We start from the raw sequence: 23,334 nt of genomic DNA, 5'->3' as shown, positions 1-23,334 counted from the left end.
GCCTTTTCTTCTACAACCCTGCTAACATTGGCTGTTCCCAAATTTGCACATTTATTGGATTGGATTCAAGGTGAAACATCAGGGTTATTTGATTTGTATTTCTTTTATGCATCCAAAGAAAAAGTATATGCAGTGCTCTTTCCAGATCTTAAAGTACTGGAAAATGTTGATTATTAGGGCTAAATATAGGAATTTGACCTGTCTTTCCATTGGCAGAGGGAGCTTCCAGTGAAGTAACTTATTCTATCAGTGCAGGTTGGCATCTTCTCTGCAACTTACAGTCTTAGAGACTTGCCTAGAGCACTGAGAGGTTAAATAACTTGTCCAGGGACCCACAGCCACTATGTGTCAGAGACAGTATTTGAACCCAGGTCTTCCAAAGCTCTGAGTTCAAGTCCCACCTCTGACACTTAACAACTGTGTGACCTTCTATTCTAGAATTGGTACTGACCTGCATCAATAGAGGAAGTTTAGTCATCATTCCCTAGACCATTGAAAACATAATCTGGTACCTAACACTTATTATTAGTGATTTGGAGCATTATTATGTTTACTGATGGTTTGCAATTATTCTTTTGGGAATGGTTTATTCATATTTGACCACCTATTTAAAGGGGAGTGCTTTTTGTTCTTACATATTTCTGTTAGTTGTCTACAAATCTTTGATATCATACCATTATCAGAGATATTTAATATGAAAATTTTTTCCAGTCATCTGCTTTCCTTAATTTCATTAATTTTGTTCATGTATAAAAAGCCTTTTAGTTATAGGGAATGAAATTATCTATTTTATCTTTTGTAATAATTTCTCTTCTTTGCTTAAGAATTTATCCCTACCTTATGTTTTCTAGTGGGGTGTGTGTGTGTGTGAGAGAGAGAGAGAGAGAGATTGAGATTTACTATTTGACTCAAATATCCAGTTTGAATTTTGGACAGACTTGTGAGCAATATAAGCATCTTTAAAAAAGAGAGAGCAATTGCTGTACAGTCAGATGTAGTTGCTTTGTCAGTTTTACTTAATTGATGTTCCTTGTTACAACATCATTGGCTAGTATATTGCAAAGATAACTAGAATGCAAAAACCAAAACAAGAATAAGACTTAAATATTGCTGTTAATATCAGGTGAAAATTATATGTTAATGCATTTATCTGATTCCACAGAGTTATTTTGAGAGCACCTTATATTGCAACGCAGTTTTTAAAGAGGAATCAGTATCAACAGATGATTGGCAGAGCTGGTCGAGCTGGAATAGATACTGTTGGTGAAAGTATCCTTATATTACAGGAAAAAGACAAACACCTGGTAATGTAGACTGTTGTCCTTATATGTAGAAAATTGTTAGGTGTTGAGATTCTGATCCAGCATTTTTTGGGTTTTTCTATTTTAGAAAAACTCAAATTAGTATTTATTAATGTCTTCTTTATATTGACCATGATAGATTATTTTTATTATTTTTACCTGCTCCATAGACAGGTTATAAGATTCTACTTTTGAGATTCATAAATATCTAGTTACATATGGTTCCATGAGGTATCTATCAAAACATCATGGATATCAAATACTTTTTGCTTTCCTTTTAAAATAAGAGTAGCAATAGAATTTCTTAACTAAAATTGTAATTTCTATGATATAATTAAATTAACACTAAGTGTAATGTAGTTTTATTTCATAGGTACTGGAGTTAGTAAACAGTCCTCTGGAGAACTGTTGTAGCCATCTTGGGCAAGAAATCACAAAAGGAATCCAAAGTTTGCTCCTGTCATTAATTGGGCTAAAGGTATATATGAAATTTTTTACCAACTAATTCAAGATTTTTATATGGAAGTATTTTCCTGATGAATACTTGTACTTATGCATTCTCTTATTTGTTCCTTATTAAACTGTGGATCTTGAAAATGCAGGAAATTGTAGGCTAGTGATTTGATTTTTATTTCCTGGCAAATTTCTAGAATTTGCTATTCAAGTGAAGGAGAACACTTGGTAGACACTTAATAAATGTCTGTTGATTGGGGAATAGCTAAAGAAATTGTAGTACGTGAGCATGATGGAATATTACCCAACCATGAGAAATAATGAATATAAAGAATTCAGAGAAGCATGAGAAGACATATCAACTAAAGCAGAGTGAATTATAACCAGGCAAACCACTTAAGGCACAGCACCAACAGTGTAAATGAAAGGAACAGAGAGGCTCCAAGGGAATCTGTAATTACAGTGACTAAACTGTTCTCTTGAGAGAGCAGACATTATACTTCCTTCTTTTCTTTGTTGAGGTTGGAGACTATGGGCATGGAATATTGCATATTCTGACAGACTTCATTAATGTATTGATTAGTTTTGCTCAACTTTTTTTTGTATTTCTTTTTTATCCTTTGTTACTGTGGACTGTTTGCTGGTTAGGAGAGAAGAAAAGAATATATTTGGATACAAAAGCAAAAAACAGCAATAAATGTCTTTTTTTTTTAATGTGGAAATGTTTGTTAAAAAAAGGAAGTGTTGATCCAGAGGGATAGTGTGGCTTCATCAAGAAGAGGTCATACTATATAAATAAATGTAAGTTACTTTAGAACAGAAGGAAAACCTCATCTAAAGAACTGAATGTTCTCAAAATTGGAATGGACTAGAGAAAAAAAGTGACTGAATAAGAAAACCAAAAATATTAAAACAGAAGTGAAAGTTTGAAAATAAAAACAAAAAAAATCTAAGAAATATTCTGTCACAAACATCTCTTTTGTATAATAGGGCAAGGAGAGATAATCTGGATTATCAGATTATCTGAAAATTCTGACCAAAAAAAGGTCTGTATTGCATATTCAATAAATTATGAATAAAAACTCCTCAGAATTCTTAGAACCTGAGGACAGAATGAAAGTAGAAAGAATCCACTATTCATCTCCTAAAAGAAACACCAAATTTTAACTTCTAGGAACTTCATAGCCAAAATCTAGAACTTTTAAGTCAAAGAGAAAATACTAGAAAACAGCCAGAAATAAAGAGTTAAGGAACAGAGTCGTAATTAGCATCACATAATACTTGACAGCTTTGACAGTAAAGGAGAGGAGAGTTCGTAATACAGTATTACAAAAGGCAAAAGTAAAGGCTTACAACCAAGGATAACCTAGCCAGCAAAACTAAGCATACTCCTACGAGAGGACCATAGATTTTCACAACACACATAAGGTCTTAAGACCCCAGACTTACTCAGCCAGTGTCTCATTTCATTCCAATCTCAAACCTGGTAGTAGATCAGACCAGGCCTATGATAGATCTGATTAAGTAGTGCTTATGGATGTTTAATGGAAACATTAAATTATATCTTAGTGAAGGGATTAAATGGTAGAAAGAAAACAGGTAAAGGGAAAGGAAGATGGGAGTGAGAAAAAGTGGGGAGGTGATGTGGAGCAGAGTTTAAAAGTGGTAAAATACAACCAACAAGCCCTTGCAGTGCCAATAGTAACAGGTTGCCTGTACTTTTTTATAATGAATGATTTTAGACAAAATTTATTAAAGATGGTTTTATGAAAATAATTAGAGCCATTATATCAATGGAAAAGTAGAGTAGAATGACCAGAAAGAGAATTCTGGGAAGGGTAAGCAGTTAACTGGCAATTATTTTTCAGAAGTAGAAGGGTAAATAGAGCTTTGACAATACTGTGAAAAAACTGGTTAGGAATATGAGGAAAACTGAAAATTATAAATATTCCAACCATAAGTCAATGGTCTTCCTGATTCTAGGCCTGGTGCTCTATCCGTTTTGCCACCTACCTGCCCCCTGATAGAATGTAGATACTTTGAGATCAAGCCCTATTTAATTTTTGCCTTTCTATCCTCAACATCTAACATATGGGCATGGCCCATAGTCACTTAACAAATTGCAATGGATTGAGAAAGTTTTATTTTCTCAGCTCTACTTTAGGACTACACTTGGTCATTATTACACAGCATTTAGTTTCATTTTTTTTGTTCTAACATTTACATTATAGTCATTACATATGTGGTTTTTCCAGGTTCCATGTACTTCATTCTTTGTCAGTTCATATATATCTTTTCATGCTTTTAGTTATTCATTGTTTTTTTAAATTCATTTCAAAGTAAAAACCATTTACTTCCCCCCCCCCCACCCCCCGCATTGATGAGCAAAAGATGGCAACAATAAAAAACAAAACTTTCAAAACAAACGTGCATAGTTAAGTAAGATAAATTCTCTCGTTGTCTCTGTCCAGTGATGTTTGTCTCATTCTGCATTTCAAGTCTATCACCTCTCTGGAATGCTTCATATTCAGTCCTCTGGCACCGTGATTTATCATTGCACTTATCAGAGTTCTAAAGTCTTTCAAAGTTGTAAATTATTGTCCTGACTTCACTCTGCATTAGTTGATACAAGTCTTCACTTTTTTCCCTGAAACTACCCATTTTGCCATTTTCTTTGATGCAGTAATAATCTGTTACAGTCATGATTCAATTATCCATTACTCAATAAATGAGGAATCTCTTAATTTCCAGTTTGTTACTATTATAAAAAAAAGCTATATTTTTGCACATGTGGGTCATTTTCCTTTTAGGTGTATGCAAGGGCATTCTGGTAAATGAATCAGTTCTCTGAAAAATGTGTGCATCGCAGACTTTCAAATTTAATCAATCACCTTGTTAAGACTAAACAAACAACAAAATAATAAATCAAGCCCTGATTTGTATGTAGTGTTTGCTGAACAGCTCTTGGGAGCTGATGCATATCACATAGTAGGGTATCACTGAAATGTTCATTTTTTCTTAGAATAGAGTAATAAACTACATTCATGTACCACAGTTTGTTTAGCCATTTCCTAACTGATGGGAATCTACTTGGTTGCCAGCCTTTTGCTACCACAAAAATTGCTGCAGTGAATGTGTTTGGGACTTTGGCTTCCTTGGGGTATGTATCTCGCAGTGAGATGTTTGGGTGAAATGGCATGGATGTTTTTGTCACTTTTTAAAGCACAATTCCAAAATGTTTCCTCAACAGCTGGACCAGATCACATCTCTATAAGTAGTGTGTTAGTGTATTTGTTCTCCCACAGCCCTTCCACATTATTTCAATCTTTTGACATCTTTGTCATTTTGCTGTATATGAGGTGTAACCTGAATTACTTTGATTTACATTTCTCTTAATAGAGATTTGATAGTCTTTCATATAATTGTTAATAGTGTGCAGTTCTTTTGAGAACTGTTCCTAGCAACTGAAAAGGATTTTGGGTTTTGTTTTATTTTAGTTTAGTTTGTTGCTTTTGAGGAGGACAGAAGATGTGTTGGGGAGTTCTTGGTATGGAAACTTCCATTAATGCACATTGGCAGCTAAACTGTGATGAATAATCTTAGATATAGCTTATAGCTACCTGTCATACTCATGAATAATGTATATTCTACCTTTGTGTGTTGATGTTGTGATTTGATTACTCATTTAATTTCCAAACGTTTTTCAGATAACAAGGAACCTTGAAGGTATATATCACTTTATGTGTGGTACATTTTTTGGCATTCAGCAAAAGAGTTTATCTGAAGAAAAAAGTCTTTGGGATATATCTCAGAAAGCACTGGCAAGCCTAATAGAAAAAGGACTCCTCCAAAAACAAAATGTTTGTAACAATGAAGAAGAGTCCCAGTGTGATTTACAAATCACAAAGTTAGGGCGGGCCTCTTTAAAAGGTAAGGAACTTGGATGAATTACATTGCTAATTTACGTTTCTAATTTGGTGTGTTAATTTTCTTGGTATTTCCATTATTTATGTTAATCTTCCTTATAGGACAAGCTACTCATTTGGTTTTTTTTTAACTATTTTGAATTGTTAAAAGTTGTTATTCTTAAGGAAGTAGAACCTTTTAAATTTTATTGGTTCAAATATTGTATATTCTCTGTTTAAAAGGTTAGTTTAGGTTTTTATAGTTACTAATATATCCTGAAAATAAAATAAGTATTTCAAACAAGATACTGGAAAGGTAGAAAGGGGCTATGTTATGAACTTTGAATGGCCACCAGAGGATTTTTTACTTGATTCTGGAGGCAATAGGGAGTCACTGAGGTTTATTGAGTTGGGAGCAGGAGGTAATGTGCTCAGACCTATGCTTTGGGAAAATCACTTTGGTGACAAATGGAGGATGGATTGGGGTGGGGAGAGACTAGAGACAGACCCCACCAGCAGGCTTTTACAAGAGTTCAAGTGTGAGGTTTTGAGGGCCTGCACCTGAGTTCCAGGGGAGAGAATGAGGTGTCTCTGAGAGAAGTCTCAAGGGTGAAACAGGCCTTGGCAACAGAATGAATATAGGGGTTGAGAGATAGTTGAAGAAAAGATAATGAGCCCAGTTTTGGACATGTTGAGTTTACGATGTCTGTAAGGCAGTTGGGGACCCAAGATTGGAGATCAACAAAGTTGTAAGGACAGAGTAGGTAGGTAGTAATTAAATCCGTGGGAGCTGATAAGATCACCAAGTGAAGTAGTGTAGAGAGAGAAGGGAAGAAGGCCCAAGACAGATCCTCGTGAGGCACCTATGGTAGAGGGTTTGAGCTGGATAAGGATCCAGCAAAGGAGGCTGAGATAGGTTGGGTAGGTAGGAAGAGAACCCGGAGAGAGAGAGAGAGTGATGTCCCAAAAACCTAGAGAGAAGAGAATATCAAGGAGGAGAGAGTGGTCAGCAATGTCAAAGGCTGCAGAGAGGTAAAGCAGAATGAGGATTGAGGAAAGGCCATTGGGCTTGACAGTCAAGAAACCACTGGTAACTTTGGAGAGAACAGTTTCAGTGGAATGATGAAGTCAGAAGCCAGAATGTAAGGGGTTAAGAAAAGAGTGAAAGATCTAAATTTAAACTGAGGCCAAATTAAGTTGTATTGGAATGATTTTTCTCCACAATTTTTTTCTTTTCATTTAACCAAAGTACTTTTAGTAATACAGATATTATTGTACAGCTTTGCACTTTTGAGTCATTTTCACTTATTATCTCCTTAGAGTCTTATCCTGACATATGGTTGGGATAAGAATTATTTCCAGTTTACAGGCAAAACTTCGGTCTAGAACTGTTGACCTATCTACTATCATCACACAACAAGTTAGTTAACAGGACTGGAAAACTTAGCGAGGACTAGAAAAAGATCCATTCTTTTGTCTACTGATCTCTTGCACTTTGTTAAAAGGGTGGAAATTGCTATGACAATGCCAACATAAATATTTTAGCATAAGATGTTCTTATAAAGCAGCATCCTTAATTAATGTTGCCAGAACTTTAGAATTAATGTTCAGCTGTTTATGTTTTTAATAAGTGATTTTTGACATTGGGACTCCCTTGTGTCATTTCTTTATTATGTTCAATTATTATGCCTTCTTTTTAAAGAGATATTTCCTAAAGTATTCTAGTGGAATTTTAAAAGGTTTATCATTTTTCTCATTAAAAATTCAGTAAGTCACTGTGATCTGTAGTAATGAACTGTTCTAGGCCAGGTCTGACCTATGCTGGTATGGTGATTGTGCTCAAATTGAAACAAAATGAGACCCCAATAGACCATCCAACACTTTAAAAAAAAGTTTGCATAACAAACCTCATGGGAAGTATTCTTAATAAGGACACACTGTGTCAGGAAGGCCTTGGTCCTACTTGACAAGGCTCTTAGTAGATGTTGCTCCAACCATAACAGTATGCAACTTACTTTTTTTCTTTTTGTTTATCATATTACTTTGATTATTAAAAGTAATCAGTGATTAAAAAATATTACTAACCACCTGTTCTTCACACCCTCTGGCTTCCTAATATTTAAAAAAAATAAAAATTGAATGAATTGAAGATAATTTCTTCACATAGAAATGTGACTATCCATACTTTTCTCAGAGACAAATTTTAACTAAACATTGTAATTAAAAATAACTAAACATGACTAATTTATTAAATTGTATTGAGAAAAATGGTAAACAGTAAAATCAAGAAAAAAAGTAGAAATGGTATTCAGTTCATAATCTTTAAGTAGCATTGTACATAGCCTCATCTTCTAATTTCAATTTAGCAAGTATTTTTTGTTGTTGTTCAGCCGTGTCCAACTATTTGTCACTCCATAGAGGGTTTTCTTGGCAAAGATACTAGAGTGGTTTGCCATTTCCTTCTCCAGTGAATTAAGACAAACAGAGTTGACTTACCCAGGGTCACACAGCTAGTGAGTGTCTGAGGCTGGCTTTGAACTCAGGCCTTCCTGACTCCAGGCCCAATGCTCTATCCACTGAGCCATCCAGCTGCCTCAACAGGCATTTATTAAGAGCCTAATATGTGTCATACCTTGTACCAGGCATTGAGATTACAAAGACAAAAATAACAGTCCTTGCCTTCAACCAGTTTATATTTTTCTCAAGGAAAACGGTACGGCCTGTGCAAAGACACTGGGGATGGGATGTGGAATGCCACAGCAAACCATGACTAAGGAAATTTGCCTGTGGAATTTAAGAGTATGTGGGAGGTGGGGAGAATAATATTGTCTTTGGAAAGGTAAGTTGGATTCAGATTGTGAGGCACTTTAAAGGTGTGTTGCACATTGTGTTATATTTTATCTTAGAGGCAGTGGGGAGCCACCAGAGCTTCTGGAGCAGGGGAGTAACACAGACCTGGGTTTAATGAATGAATATCAGTTTATTGGTCATGTGGTAGGTAAATTAGAGAGGGAAGAAACTTAGATACAGGGACAATACTTAGGAGGCTGTTGTACTAGTCCAAGTGAGAAATGATGAGGGCCTAGAAACTAGAGTGGTAGTTGGCTAAGCAATTGGAGAGAATGATAATGGCTAACATTTATGTAGTAATCACTGTGTTCCAAGCCTTTTACAATAATTATCACATTTGATTTTCCAAACAGCCTTGGGAAGCAGGTGGTATTATTAACCCCACTTTATAGATAAGAAAACTGAGGTGAACAGAGATTACATGGTTTGCCCAGGCTTATACATCTCAGAGTCTGGGAAATGAATGTCTGAAGTGGGATTTGAACTTAGGTCTTTCCAACTTCAGGCCCAGCGCTCTATCAAGCTCCCTAGCTTCAGGAAAGAATAGGAGATGTTGTAGAGGCAGAATCAATAGAACTTGGCAGTTGATTAGATGTGAAATTGAAGAACAAAGATTTGTGGATGGCTCATAGTTTGTTCTGGTTGACTTAAGAGGAAGATAAGTTCTGTTTTGAACATGTTGATTTTGAAATGCCTGTAGGACATTTGGGTCCAGCAGGTGGATGCTGAGGTAAAGCCAGAGCTGAGATGTGTCATAAAACATTCAATTTAAAGCCGTGTTCTGTGGAATTCCAGGGATAGGGCACCATGATATAGCTCAGGTCATTTCCTTACACTCTGTCATCAAAGTGGTTCACCATGTTATGAATTGGGGGGTCTGGGACATAAAAGACATTGGTTCCTAAACCTGGAATTGAAAGAAAAAAAAATCACTCATTAGCTTCTACAAAACATTTAAAATTTTAGCTTGCTTAAGTGGGTTTATTACTTAGGTGAAACTTGATTATATATGTAAAATGCATAAAACTTAAAATTTATAACATTTTTCTGTTGAGATGAAAAATAAAAATCTCTCTAATACCTTTCTCTTTAGGAACTTTAGACTTGGCTTATTGTGGCCTTCTGTACAAAGATTTAAAGAAAGGCCTTGAAGGACTGGTGCTTGAAAGCTACCTTCATCTTATCTATTTAACAACTCCATATGACATGGTTTCTCAGTGTAGACCAGACTGGATGATATATCTCAGTCGGGTAAGAAAAAAGTTAAAAGGAATTCCATTATTTAAGCTACTCAGAAAACGAAACTCTGTTCTTCATAAAGTATATAAATGGTTCCTCTCTGTTTAGATTTCAAATATCGAATGTCATCTTGAACTCAGATCTTCTGTATTCTAAAGAAATAATTCCAAATCTAAAGAAATAACATCTTTAGTACATTTTATTTGCACATAAAGAAAATAATGAAAGACCACAACTGTTGACTTAGAATTTAGCAAAAGCCAAATTCTTTAAGGGTAGTAAAATGTATGATTATTCCCCCTATATTAGATGAAGTCTGTAGGTCTCAGGAAGTAGTTCAGCTTGCTCACCCTGTATTCTTGCTTCTGCTAACTCAGTTGCAGGAGAACTTGGGAATATGACCAAGGGCAAGGTCGCACTGATGAGTTGGCACCCCACCCAACAGAGAGAATAAGGCCCCTCTCAAAGTAGATGTAATCCTTCCTTGTGTGGGCACTTGCATATGCTGCCGGACTTGGAATTCTTGGGAGGCAAAGAGAGCCATGTGGTGTATATTCTATACATTGCATTTCACTTGAACCTATATTTTTGAGCTGTGTCTGACTTAGAATAGTTTTGAACATGTTAAGTTCAAGAGTATATAGCTATACTCTTAAATAAAGTTTATACCATACCTTTTAGTTCTTTAATACAGTAGACATAATAGAACAGATAATAAAGACAAATTTATTTTGAGAAAAAAAGCTTCACTTGTTTTTTTTTTTCCATTTATTCCCCTTTTTAAAATATAGTTTAATCATCTCAGTTCAGCTGAACAAAAGGTAGCAGCAATTGTTGGAGTAACTGAAGGTTTTATTACAAAGAAAGCCTCAGGTCAAGCTATTAAAAAGGTAAGCTAATTTTTTTAAATCATGAATTTTACAAAATAAAATGAACATTTCCACCTACATAGTAGAAGGGAAGGAAGAGCTTGTATGTGAAATTGTGAATTTCTTATATGGAGCTCGCTCTTAGTCTTTTTAAGTACATTATAAAATCAAGATATATCTTTCAGAGCTGTCTTCCCACTAATTTCTTCTGACTTTCCTTCCGCTCTCTTCTCATTTGGGTTGCTGTGGGGTCCTACCTGTTATCTTGAGGCCCCTCATTGGGAAAAAGAAAAGAAAACCCCTCTAAGAAAACAAATCCCCATGTTGGCCTTGTCCAGAAAAAAACATGTATTATTCTGCATCTTGAGTCTATGCCAGGAGTGATGCATACTTCATCCTCAGGACTGTAGAGTCACAGACACTTATTACATTAGCCATTACATTATTACATTTTTCTTCTTTACATTGTTACTCTTATTATATAAATAGTTCTCCCAGTTCTGCTCACTTCACTTGGCATCATTTCATATAAATCTTCTCTGGCTTCTCTAAAACCATCCCTTTCATCATTTCTTACAGCGCATAATCTATAATTTGTTCAGACATTCCCCAGTTAATGGGCATTCCCTTAGATTCTTGATCTTTGTCACTGCAAGCAGAGCCTGATATAAATATTTTTGTACATATTTTGGGAAAAGGCTTTTCTTCTCTTTTTGACTTTTTTTAAGTGTAGACCTAGAAGTGGTATCTCTGAGTCAAACAGTATGTGTAGGTTAGTGGCTTTTGAGGCATAGATAGTTCCAAATTGCTTTCCAGAAAGGCTATACTAATTCACAGTTCTGGCAACAATGTATGAATATGCTTGTTTTTCCACAACATTTGTCATTTTCCTTTGTTGTCATCTTTTCCAGTCTTACAGGTATGATAGAACCTGAGTGTCACTGTAATTTGCATCTCTCTGTAACAATTTGGAACATTTATTTATTATGGCTCTTAATAGTTCAGATTAGCCTATTCCTTTTTGACCATTTATCTTTTGGGGGATGATTTTTGTTCTTATAATTTTTAATCATTTCTTTATATATCTGGGATATGAGATCTTTTTCAGGGATACTTGCTGCAAAGATTTTTTTTTTCCCAGCTACCTGTTTTCCTTTTTATTTCAACTACATTGGGGTTTTTTGTGTGCAAAAACTTTTTAATTTTATGTAATCACAATTGTCTGATCTTCTGTGATCTTTTCAGTGCCTCGTTTGGTCATGTATTCTTTCCCTATCTATGGTTGTGAAAACTTTTTCTTTCCTTTCTCATCTAATTTATTTATGATGGAACCTTTCAATCTAAGTTATATATCCATTTGGAACTTTCTTTGGTATAGAGTATGAGTATATAATCTTTTATAAATATACGCTATTATATGAGATATACAAATGAGCTGTATCTTACTTCTTCCAATATTCCTGGAAGTTTTTGTTGGATAGTGAATCTTTACCCTGTTAGCTAAGGTAGCTGAGGCTTTTGGGTTTATTAAACAAGAGGCTGCTGTGTTCATTTGCTCCTGTATGTTGTGTATCTGATTTGTTCCCGTGATCTAGGTTTCTTCTTTTACCAAATAGTTTTGATTTTGTACTACTTGGTCACTTTGCTTCTTACTTTTTTTTGGTTATTTCCCTTGAGATTCCTGGCTTTTGTTTCTTCTAGATGTATTTCATTGTCTATAAAATAAGTTTTTGTTAGTTTGATTTATACAGAACTTGAATCAATTTAGGCAGTGATTTTATTATATTTGTTCAGCCTATACATGAACGGTTAATATTCCTCCAATTATTTAGGTCTTTATTTCCTTTAAGAGGGTTTTCTTCTGGGCTTCTAGGTGGATAGAGCCCTAGGGCCTGAAGTCAGGAAGACCTGAGTTCAAATGTGACCTCAGACACATACTAGCTGTGTGATTTCGGGATAGGTCACTTAACTTCTGTTTGCCTCAATTTCCTCATCTGTAAAATGGAGATAATTATAGCCCCTGCCTCCTAGAGTTGTTAAGAGAAACAAACAAGATAGTATTTGTAAAGCACTTGGTACAGTTGCACATAGTAAGTGCGTTGTAAATACTAGTTTCTCTTGTTATTGTTATAATTAAAATTGCTTTTACTAGTTGTGGTTTATTTTTTAAATTTTTTTAGAGTTCTTTTAAGGATACCATCATTTGATATGCAAAAGTGATAATTTTTCCATTCTAGCTTTAAGAATTATTCAGCATCATGATTACTATTGTTCTTCTAGTGAAAATAAATATATAATTATTCACAATAGATTGTGAATTTCAGTGATTTTACAAGATGAAATATAGAATATCCTACTTCTTCCTTATAAACCCCAGCAAATATTTAAAAAGGCCCCCAAAAGAGCAACTATTTAAAAAAAGAATCAGAAGTAATCTTTTCCATCAAGCCTAGAAGTGTACAAGATGACAGAAACCAGTGGAGTCAAGCAGGAGTGTCACCAGAGAGGCCAGCATGACTGATGACAAATAGCCCTGAATCCAACTAGCCAGTGCTCCAAGCAAGGGACTGGAAGCCATTTCAAGCTCCAGATCCTAACTCTAGCCCATCCAAATAGAAGCTTAGACACAACCGTTCCCCAGAGATCATTACACAGAGAGACAAGCCCCCAGCCCTGTACTCCTTGAAGCACTGGGTACCACAATAAAAGATAAGCCAGGTAGGAATATGCAGGAAGCTTGAGACCATTGTGATCTTTGGCATCTTACTAGGCTATGTAGAACCACAACAAGGGATGACCCTAGGTCAAAAAACATTTATTAAATGCTTACTGTGTGTGAACTCATATGTCACACAAGGAGAAAAATACAGCCTGGTCAATACTTGAGATTGAATCAGAAAGGGATTGAGGTAGAGGGTGGTAGGAACTTATACAGTCTTCCCGTCTTGCTTGGCAGTGGGAGTATCATTCAGACTACAGAGGGACAGAATGAAAGGAGTATCCAACCCATCCAAGAAGACCAGGAGGAGTTCATATGAGCAAAAGAATCTCAAACCAAGAACTCAGGCTGAAAAATATGAGCAAATATAAGGAATTACCATATACTGAAAAAATACCCATGAATTAAGAAAAAGCTCAAGGTAAACCCAGAAGAGGGTCACTCTACAAAACTTGCAAATAGTTTTAGAAATCCGAAAAGGCAGTGGTATGAGGGCAGTGCTAGGCCACGAGACTACAAGTGTAGCCAGAAAAAAATGAAGTAAAAAGGAAAATGAAATTATAAATACAAAGATCCAGAGAGCAAATTTTTGAAAGCAAAATGAATAGCTCAGAATAGGAGATTCAAAACCTTACCAAGATAGAAGACTCCCTGAAAAATAGAATGGAGCAAACAGAACTCGGTGAGCTCCAGAAGACAACAGAAAATATTAGAATAAAATGAAAAGGTTAATAAGGGAGAAGAAAATGTAAGGTATCCACTAGCAAAAACAGAACAAAACAAAAACCTGATGTGGAAAACAGGTCCAGGAGAGATCATTTAAGTCTATTCAGGCTCCCTGAAAAATATTTCCAAACCAAGGATTTGAAAACAGTGTTTTTTAATATATATTTCATTTTCACCGAATTGCATGTTAAAACAATTTTTTAACTTTTTTTTTAAGTTTTGAGTTCCAAATTCCTTTCCTCTCTCCTTCCCTCCTCTCCCCCTTCCTGAGATGGTAACAATCAGATAGAGATAATATTTGTGCAATTATGTAGAACATTTCCATATTAGTCATTTTGTATGAGAAGACTTGAATAAAAGAAAAAGAATGAAAGAAAGTGAAAAATAGCATGCTTCAGTCTGTCTTCAAACAAAATCAGTTCTTTTCTCTGGAGGCAGATAGTATGCTCCATCATTAGTTCTTTGGAATTGTCTTGGATCGTTGCACTGGTGAGAATAGCTAAGTCATTCACAGTTCTTCATCATACAATTTGCTGTTACTGTGTACAATGTTCTGGTTCTGTTCACTTCACTTTGCATCAGTTCATGTTAAGTCTTTCCAGGTTTTTCAGAAATCATTCTGCTTGTCATTTCTTATAGCACAATAATATTCCATTACAATCATATACCAGAGCTTGTTTAGCCATTCCCCCACTGATCAGCATCTCTTCAATTTCCAATTCTTAGCCACCACAAAAAGAATTGCTATAAATTTTTTTGTATAATTGGGTCTTTTTCCCTATTTCCAATGTCTTTGGGATATAGACCTAGCTCTGGTATTGCTGGATCAGATGGTATGCACAGTTTTATAGCCCTTTGGGCATAGTTCCAAATTGCTGTCCAGAATGGTTGGATCAGTTCACAATTCCACCAGTAGTGCATTAGTGTCCCAGTTTTCCCACATGGCCTCCAACATCTGTCATTTTCCTTTTTTGTCATATTAGCCAATCTGATAGGTGTGAGGTGGTACCTCAAAGTTGTGAAAATAGTATTTTTAAAAAATTATAACAGAAAACTGCTCAGATCTGTTAGAAACAGAAGACAAAGTGAAAGAATCTACTGATCATCACCAAGTCTGGTCAACTTGAGAGGGTGGGGAATATGCTGTATTGTAGTCTTTTATAATTCATCTTGAATAAATAACCATTTCCTTTTACAACCTTGAATATAACTACATATGTCTAATTCAAGTGGCATGTTATTACTGATTCAGTAAATGGCATACTGTCATTTTAAATGTCTTTCCAGGATGTAGACAAGGACATTGTCAACAGGTTCTATCTCTCCTTTGTTCTTTACGCATTGCTTAAAGAGACCAATGTCTGGAGTGTATCAGAAAAATTTAATATGTCTCGAGGATATGTACAAACCCTTTTAAGTGGAGCAGCCTCATTCTGCTCTTGTGTGCTACACTTCTGTGAGGTGATTATCATTATTATTATTATGATGATGATGATGATATTCTATGCCTGTGATTTTATTGCATGTGGAATTTCCAGTGTGGATACTCCCTCTGCCAGTGCAAATTGGTAGCTCTTGTATAGTTACAGGATTAGAGAATTGCCTGGAGTACTAGGAGGTTAAGTACCTTTCCCAGGGTCATACATCCAATAGATGTTAAAGTTGGGACTTGACTCCAGGTCTTCCTGATTCTAAGGTGTGCTTCACTGTGCCATGCCGCCTCTTGAGATAATTACACGTTTAACAAATAATATGTAATGCCACCTTGTTTTCTTGTTTTACTTGATTGGGGAAGAGAAAAAAGGAAGCAGCATAGAAAGAGGAAGCTTCATTTAAAATAGTATTGGAATAGTCTAGACTGGTGGTAATGAAAGCCTTTTCTAGGGTGTTGGCATTCAGAATAGGTAAGGGTAGAAGGAGATAAGCAACCTAGCTTAGATGGAATTATCATGACTTGATAATGATTGGATAAGGGAGGTAAGAAAGATGAATCAAAAATTCATATAAAGGTTTCAGTCCTGGATTATAGTGCAGAAGGCAGGAAAACTGAAACAACAAGGAGATTTACTAGAAAAATAATAAGTTTGATTGAGGATTTAGGATTATAGATTTAGCGATAGGTGTGACCTTATGTATCACCCAGCCCAACTAACTCCCTCATTTTGCAGATGAAGAACTTGAAACCCAGAGAGGGTTTGAGACTCATAAAATGAGGTTTTCTAGATGTTCATATTTTCAGATTACGTTGTGAATCTCAGTGAGCCAAACACTGCAGGGTCTCAGGAGGGAGGTCCACAGGCATTAACCCCTGGTAAACCCAAGTGGATAAAGAATACATGCTGTCATATAAACATCTGGGTGACATGATGGGCTTCATGTGTGTAAATTAGAGCTTGAAATTTCGATCCAAACGCTGAAAGAATGTGTGTTGAACAGATTATGGCTTGTAGTTGGATGGGCCACACAGTGAGTTTCTTATGTCGTCAGCACATGTATCTTGGGCGGGTACAACAGGAGAACAGTGAGCTGGATTCAGAGTTGAACAGGAGAAGGGGATTTTGCAGGGCTGCATTTGAGGAGCTGCATAGACAGTTCTGGGTCCCCAAGCTGCTTCTTTACACAAAAGTCCATCTTTTGCCCAGAGATAAAAGGGGAAGGGAGGAGATGGAGAGAAGGGAAAGAGAGGAAGAAGGAGAATGGGTAGGGGGGAGCATCTATCTTTTAAAAAAAAAAACAAGGAAGTACTTTTAGTGAAAGTAAGGAATAAGAAATGAACGACCCACAAATTTCAAAGATACCCACAGAGTGTTGAGAGGCGGAGAACAGACCCCTGGCACTTGGGCTGGATTCTCTATGGGATAATGGTGGTAGGTGGCAAGGTGGCACAGGCATTGACTTGCCCAGGGTCGCACAGTAAATGACTGAGGCCAGATTGGAATTCAGGTCTTCCTGACTCTAAGTCCAAGACTCTTACCCACTGTACCAGTTAGCTGCCCCAGATCATATTATGACCCTGAACTTGGAAATCATGGATCTCCAATGTATCAAAATATGGAAAGCAAAGTTTTAAAAACTTCTTACATTTCTATATAATTTAAGCATAACTTTTATGAAGTTATTTTAGTTTATATCTCCTTCCTTTTTGCCCAAACCAAGCCCTCCTTCAGGATCCCCAGATTCTCAGAAATTTTTTGGTTTAGGGAATTCATTCATAAAGATTCCTGAGGTATGCCATTATCCCTGGTTTAATGATCATTCATGAGACAACCTAGACCATGCAACCTGAAATTTGAAATTTTTAACCTAAAATTTTCATTACTGAAATTTTCTTCACTTTGTTTTTCTGCAGGAGCTAGAGGAGTTTTGGGTTTATAGGGCCCTCTTGACAGAGCTTACCAAAAAGCTGTCTTACTGTGTGAAGGCAGATCTGGTCCCTCTCATGGAAGTAGCTGGAGTTTTAGAGGTCAGTGGCAACTTAGTTTCCCAGTCCAGGCCATCTCATGCGAGACACAGCACATACATTAGTCTTGGGTGTTCGGTGAAGTCTTATCACAAGGCAAGTAACTTTGGCCTCTTGTGTAAGGCTGTTTGGGAGGTGAGGCTGGGTAGGGGACTCCCTCAGGTAAAATTGTCACTTCACGAGTAGCCTCCCAGGAGCTCTATATTAGTCTGGGGGTAGCTGTGGTGAGAAACTATCCTTAGAAGAATAGGAACAGTGATCCCTTATATGTATGGATAGTCTCTCTTCCCTTTCCATATAACTACCACTCTGATACAAAAGTCCAATTTTATGGGTACTCTTACTTCAGAATCCCTCACTAAAATTTGTGTATATTTTTAGAAATTTAATTTTATTTATTTTTGTTACATTTTAAGTTCTGAACTGTCTCCCCCCTCCCTCCCCCTCACTTGAGAAGGCCGAAGTTTGACACAGGTGTGTGTGTGTGTGTGTGTGTGTACACACATGCAAAACCATTCTATGCATACTTCTTTTAATCATTTCTTTCCCTGGAAGATGGATAGCATCTTCCTTCATAGGTCCTTTGTAGTTGATTTGAGTATTTTTAATATTCAGATTGCGAAGTTGTGCTTGGGGACATGTAAATAGACTTCTCATCTGAATATTTTAATGTGTCTCCCATTCCAGATCTAAATCAGTTGTCATAAACTGAATGTAAAGCTAATTGGAATCAAACAGTCCAAATTCACTTTAAAATAAGATTCCCCCAAGTGCTTGCGCCTTGTCTTTTTGTATTTACTGTCTTAGTTTTTTTTTTAATTTGTATATCAAATTTCTTTGCTGAAAAATTGTCCTGTGCTAACATATTTGACTTTTCACTAAATTTAAATTACGATTTTAATGATTTTTATAATATTTTTGCAGTCCAGAGCAAAACAGTTATATGATGCGGATTACAAAACTGTTGCACATTTAGCTAATGCAGACCCTGAAGTGCTGATAAGAACCATTAATCATTTATCACGACGTCAGGCTAACAAAATTGTTTCATCAGCAAAGGTGAGCAAAATTTCGTATTTTTTTTCCCAAATATAACTTAAATTGTTAGGTCATATTTTAGTCATCATTATTTGGTATTTTATGTTCGTGTTTATGTCTCAGGATAGCCACTGTTCCTATGGAACCCTTGCTGAAGAAATAGAGTGAGGAATTTATTTTTTTAAACATTTTTTTCAGAGAATAATAGAATTTTAAAATTAGAAGACACTTTACAAGCTCATCCACATCAACTTTCCGCTTAGTGTTGATGTCTCTGATTCATCCTCTGCTTAAACACAAGAAGCTTACATCCTGATAGAAGAGCCCACTTCATTTTTGTACACCGTGCCTTCTGGAGCTCTCCAGAACGGTGCAGCTCTTCTTCCCGGTGTTAAACCCCTCAGCTTCTGAATGTAGCAGCTAGGTTTTTTCTCTCCTAGAGCACACATCACCAGTTGTTTTGACCATTCTCTACAAGACATGGTTTCAAGTCTGTTTACCACCCTGTTTGCCCATTTCTAGAGGTGTTCAGTTTCGTCATTGCTCCTGTTGATGTGGTTGGAGCTCAGACGTTACCAGAGGACTCAATTGCCTGACAAGGGGAGAGTACGGTGGGCTACTACCTGCTGCCTCATTGGTTTTACTTTATGTCTAACCCAGCCTGTGATTTTAATGTTGTTGGGGGCTTTTTGGTTTTGGTTTGTTTTCACAGCCCTTTTTTGATTCATGTTGATCTTCTGCCAACTAAAATTTCCAGGAGTTTTTCATATGGCAGATCTATCTTAACTATTATTTGTATTATTGAATTTTTGAACCTAAATATAGGACTTTACATTTATTCCTGCTAAACTTCATCTTGTCTGTTTAATCCCATTGTTCTAACCTGTCAAAAATTGTTTTTTAGCTGTCCTTTCCTTTACGTCATCTACAGTTATGATGAGAGTGCTATCAATTTTTTCATCCAAGTCAATGATAAAAATGTCAAATAAGTAAAGACCCCCGTATTGCCTCACTAGAGACTTTTTTTCTAATTTAATTTTAAGTAATTTAATTTGAGTACAGTTATTTTAATTTAGTTTGGGTATGATTTTGTCATCTAAATGGTTATGATCCCACTAACTGAACTTTTTTTCATCTCACATCTTATCATTGGGGAAATCATGAGATATAGAGATAAGGGCTAGAACTATGATTTCACTGGTTTAGAGAACTCCATTTTATAATATGAAAGAGTTGCCTGCAATACTCAGTTTAAATGGGTCATTCAGCCAGAGGTGAGACTTGAATCCAGATCTTCTTGAGCCAATTCTGTCTGTCGAGCAGTGACTCCATACTACCTCTTGTGAGATAGTCTTGCTAAAATTAGGATATACTAATATCTATAAACATTTGTCCATCTCAGGTCTTAAAGCATGTATCTCATTTTCATAGTTTCTTAAACACTACCCAAATGGTTCCATAATCATTTTTGTAAGTTGTTTCAGCTTTGTAGTTTCACACTTGAAATTTATCTGTGTCTGAAGACTTAAATCTCTTTAAAGCAACTGTTTCTTACCTTTCCTCATATGAGATTTAATTTTCTCTTAAATGTGATTGTTCTACCCTTTTCATTTTAAAGATAATGCCCTTGAAGAAGAAAAAAATAAAGAAAAATTGAAAATTTTGCTCTTTTTTCTGTGATTCTTTTCAACATCTACCCATCTTCCTCAAGCAGTGTGCTTTTCCCCTTTCTAGGTCTACGTTGCAAACATAGCTTGAAATTTGTTGTACTTATCAGATTGCACAAGTTCAGCTCATTCTGGGATTTGCTTTTTCTGAAACCATTTCTATAGGATTGTAACCCTCTATTCTTGGCCTCTGGTTTTAAGTGTTCTTTTATCTTTCAGTAATTCAAGTTCATCCAAATCCTCTAAGTAGCTGCATAGTTTCCTTTGAACATACATAATTCATTATAATTTTATTTTGGAGCCACCTTCTTGAGCTTTTTGCTATTGGATCATACCTTTTTTTCCTAAACTCTTTAGAAATTTGCTTTTGGAAAGACTAAGGTACACAGAGGCCTGTGTTATAGATCAGTGGTGAATTTTGACTATGGGCTCTAGATATTAATATCTTTGCAGCTAACTGTTGGTTTTGAGCAAGTAACTGCCCATCTCCAGACCTCCATTTCCCCATTGGTAAAATAAAAAGGTTGCACTGGTGGATGTTTGAGGTCTGTTTCAACTCTAAATCTCTGATTCTGTGGCTGACTGTGCCAGCTATGCCTCTCTTTTGCTGTGATCCAACCTTCAAAAGTTACTTGAAATTTTTGTAAAATCTCCTTAGGTGTGACAGATAAAGTTATTTTTAATTAGAAAATTCTTCAATAAATAATTATTTGTGCCTATTAAAGCTTTATGTACTTTTGATAAAGTAAATAGCATGATTTGCTAAATGACTTCAGCTAAATGCTTCAGCTTAACTAACTGTATCCATTTATTTTTAATTGCTATTTTCTTAATCTTGAAATCCATTTCAGTGTCTGAATTACTATTTTCATCATCTTTCAGAGAATTAAAGTTTTTGTAAAAGATTGTGTTTAAAATGCTGAAATTAATATGTCAAAAAAGATGAGCATTTTTTCTTCTCCACATGTGGATTTTCTGTTGTAGATGCTATTAAGTGAAAAAGCAGAAGCTCTAAAAGAAGAAGTAGAAGAGCTGCTGAGGCCGCCACCTGATATTCCTGGGACCATTGCCCCTTCCTCCAAGAGCCATGAACTCACCCAATGACATTATGATGTTCCTGGGACTGTAGCCCGATCCTAAGAACCATGAACTTACCCAATAACATTGTGGTGTTCCTGGGACCATAGCCCCATCCTAAGAACCATGAACTCAACCAGTGACATTCCCCACTAATTTATTTTTTTAATAAATGTGTGTGGTATTAAAATATATATTTTATTACTCCTTATTCAAATGTGATTTTCATTTGAATATACCTCTCATCTGTATTATTGTAATAGCCACAAACTCACCTTCCTGCCCCCCAGTCTTTGCTCCTTCTTGTGCATCCAACACATTGCTCCAGAATAATCTTCTTAAACATGACATCTGGTCATCACTTCCACTGGTCAAATGCCTCCATGACCCCTTTTTTCTTACCAAATAAAAGACCTACCCCTTTCTTACTCAGAGCTTCCTATAATCTGATCCTAAACTACGTAATCCTAAACTAGCCTAGTCTCCTATAGTGGGAGAGTATCAGTTAATATTATTCTATACCTACCCTACATTTTGGCCAAACTGAGTGAACTGTCATGGCCTGTGTTTTTCAATTTTTTCATCTTTGCTCAGACCAGTTTCCTGTATCTGGAATATTGTCTGCACATCATCCTTTAATACGTAGTGAAATGACATCTCTTCCCTGATGAAGAGTAAATCCCCCAATGAAGCACTTTTGGTAATGAAATTATATGTATGTATGCCTTTGTTATCTCCATTAGCTTCCTATTTTTAGTGCTCTTCCAAGTGTATAAAAGTAGATAGCACCAAAGGGGAGGGGTCCCTGATTGTCATAAGGAAGATCTTGGACCCAATTAATTAGGGACCACCACTATCCCTAATAAATTGAATATGCTGGAGCTTGGTCTCAGTGGCTTTTGTTTCACATTGGAATTTTATGGCCCATCCTTCCTAAGGTTGTTATAAGGACTAAATCAGAAAAAATTGTAAAGTGCTTGGCACATAATAAACACTATATAAATCTTAGCTATTATCATTATCAATTACTGTCTCCTCCTTACTACTCTCCTCTCTGTTCTCTGCCTGTTTGACCATTCTTCAGTCTCCTTCACTATATTCTCATGCAGCTCACACCCTCTAACTGTAGGTGTTCCACCAAGTTCAGTTCTGGGCCCTCTTCTCTTCCCTTTACAGTACTTTATTTGATGATCTCATCAGCCTCCTTGGATTTAATTACCATCTCTATGCTGATGATTTTTTTCTGCCTTTTTTTTTTTAGTTTTCAACATTCACTTCCATAAGATTTTAAGTTGTTAGATTTTGAGTTCCAGATTTTCTCCCTATCTCTCTCCTTCGCCCTCCCCAAGGGCATATAATATGTAAAGAAGAATTAGAACCAATGGAAGAAACCACAAGAAAGAAGAAACAAAAAAAAAAGCCAATAATATGTTTCAATGTGTGTTCAGACTCCCACATTCCTCTCTGGATGTGGATAGCATTTTCCATCTTGAGTCATTTGGAGTTGTCTTAGATCCTCGCATTGCTAAGAAGAGAGAAGTCTGTCAAAGTCAGTCATCACACAACTTGGCTGTTACTGTATGCAATGTTCTCCCGGTTCTGCTCACTTCACTCAGCACCAGTTCATGTAAGTTTTTCCAGGTTTTCTGAAGTCAATCTGCTCATCATTTCTTATAGCATAATAGTATTCCATTACATTCATATACCACAACTTGTTCATATGCTGATAATTTTCAAATCTACTTTTCCTGCCCCAGACTCTGCTGACCTCCAGTCTTCCATCTCCAGCTGCCTATCAGATATCTCAGACTGGTTGTTCTATAGATAGCTTAAACTCAAAATGTCCAAAACTGAACTCATTCTCTTTCCTACTAAACTCTCCCTTGCTCCTCTTACCTTTCCTACTACTGACGAGGATAACGCCATACTCCTCGTCCCTCAGGCATTCACAACTTGGGAGCCATCCTGGTTTCTTCGCCACCTCTCACTCCCCATATCCAATCTGTTGCCAAAGCCAATTTCACCTTTGA

At 36.1% G+C, this 23,334-nt stretch overlaps 1 protein-coding gene across 1 annotated transcript in view; it reads left to right on the top strand.

Annotated features, from left to right (window-relative positions):
- HELQ (helicase, POLQ like) overlaps window positions 1–22,289 on the top strand; it is a 44,103-nt gene extending 21,814 nt beyond the window's left edge. The window contains exons 10-18 of the mRNA XM_036764925.1: window positions 1,163–1,304; window positions 1,675–1,779; window positions 5,462–5,684; window positions 9,603–9,760; window positions 10,540–10,638; window positions 15,350–15,523; window positions 17,412–17,525; window positions 18,447–18,581; window positions 21,212–22,289. Coding sequence (XP_036620820.1) covers window positions 1,163–1,304; window positions 1,675–1,779; window positions 5,462–5,684; window positions 9,603–9,760; window positions 10,540–10,638; window positions 15,350–15,523; window positions 17,412–17,525; window positions 18,447–18,581; window positions 21,212–21,331 — 1,270 coding nt within the window. The 3' untranslated portion in view covers window positions 21,332–22,289. The remainder of the gene's footprint in view (window positions 1–1,162; window positions 1,305–1,674; window positions 1,780–5,461; window positions 5,685–9,602; window positions 9,761–10,539; window positions 10,639–15,349; window positions 15,524–17,411; window positions 17,526–18,446; window positions 18,582–21,211) is intronic.
- Window positions 22,290–23,334: the final 1,045 nt, after the last annotated feature.

The sequence above is a fragment of the Trichosurus vulpecula genome, chromosome 6, assembly GCF_011100635.1.
Source record: "Trichosurus vulpecula isolate mTriVul1 chromosome 6, mTriVul1.pri, whole genome shotgun sequence".
In the NCBI taxonomy this organism is placed as follows: Eukaryota; Metazoa; Chordata; class Mammalia; order Diprotodontia; family Phalangeridae; genus Trichosurus; species Trichosurus vulpecula.
Note: the sequence above shows the minus strand (reverse complement) of the source record. Positions and strands in the feature narration are given on the sequence as shown.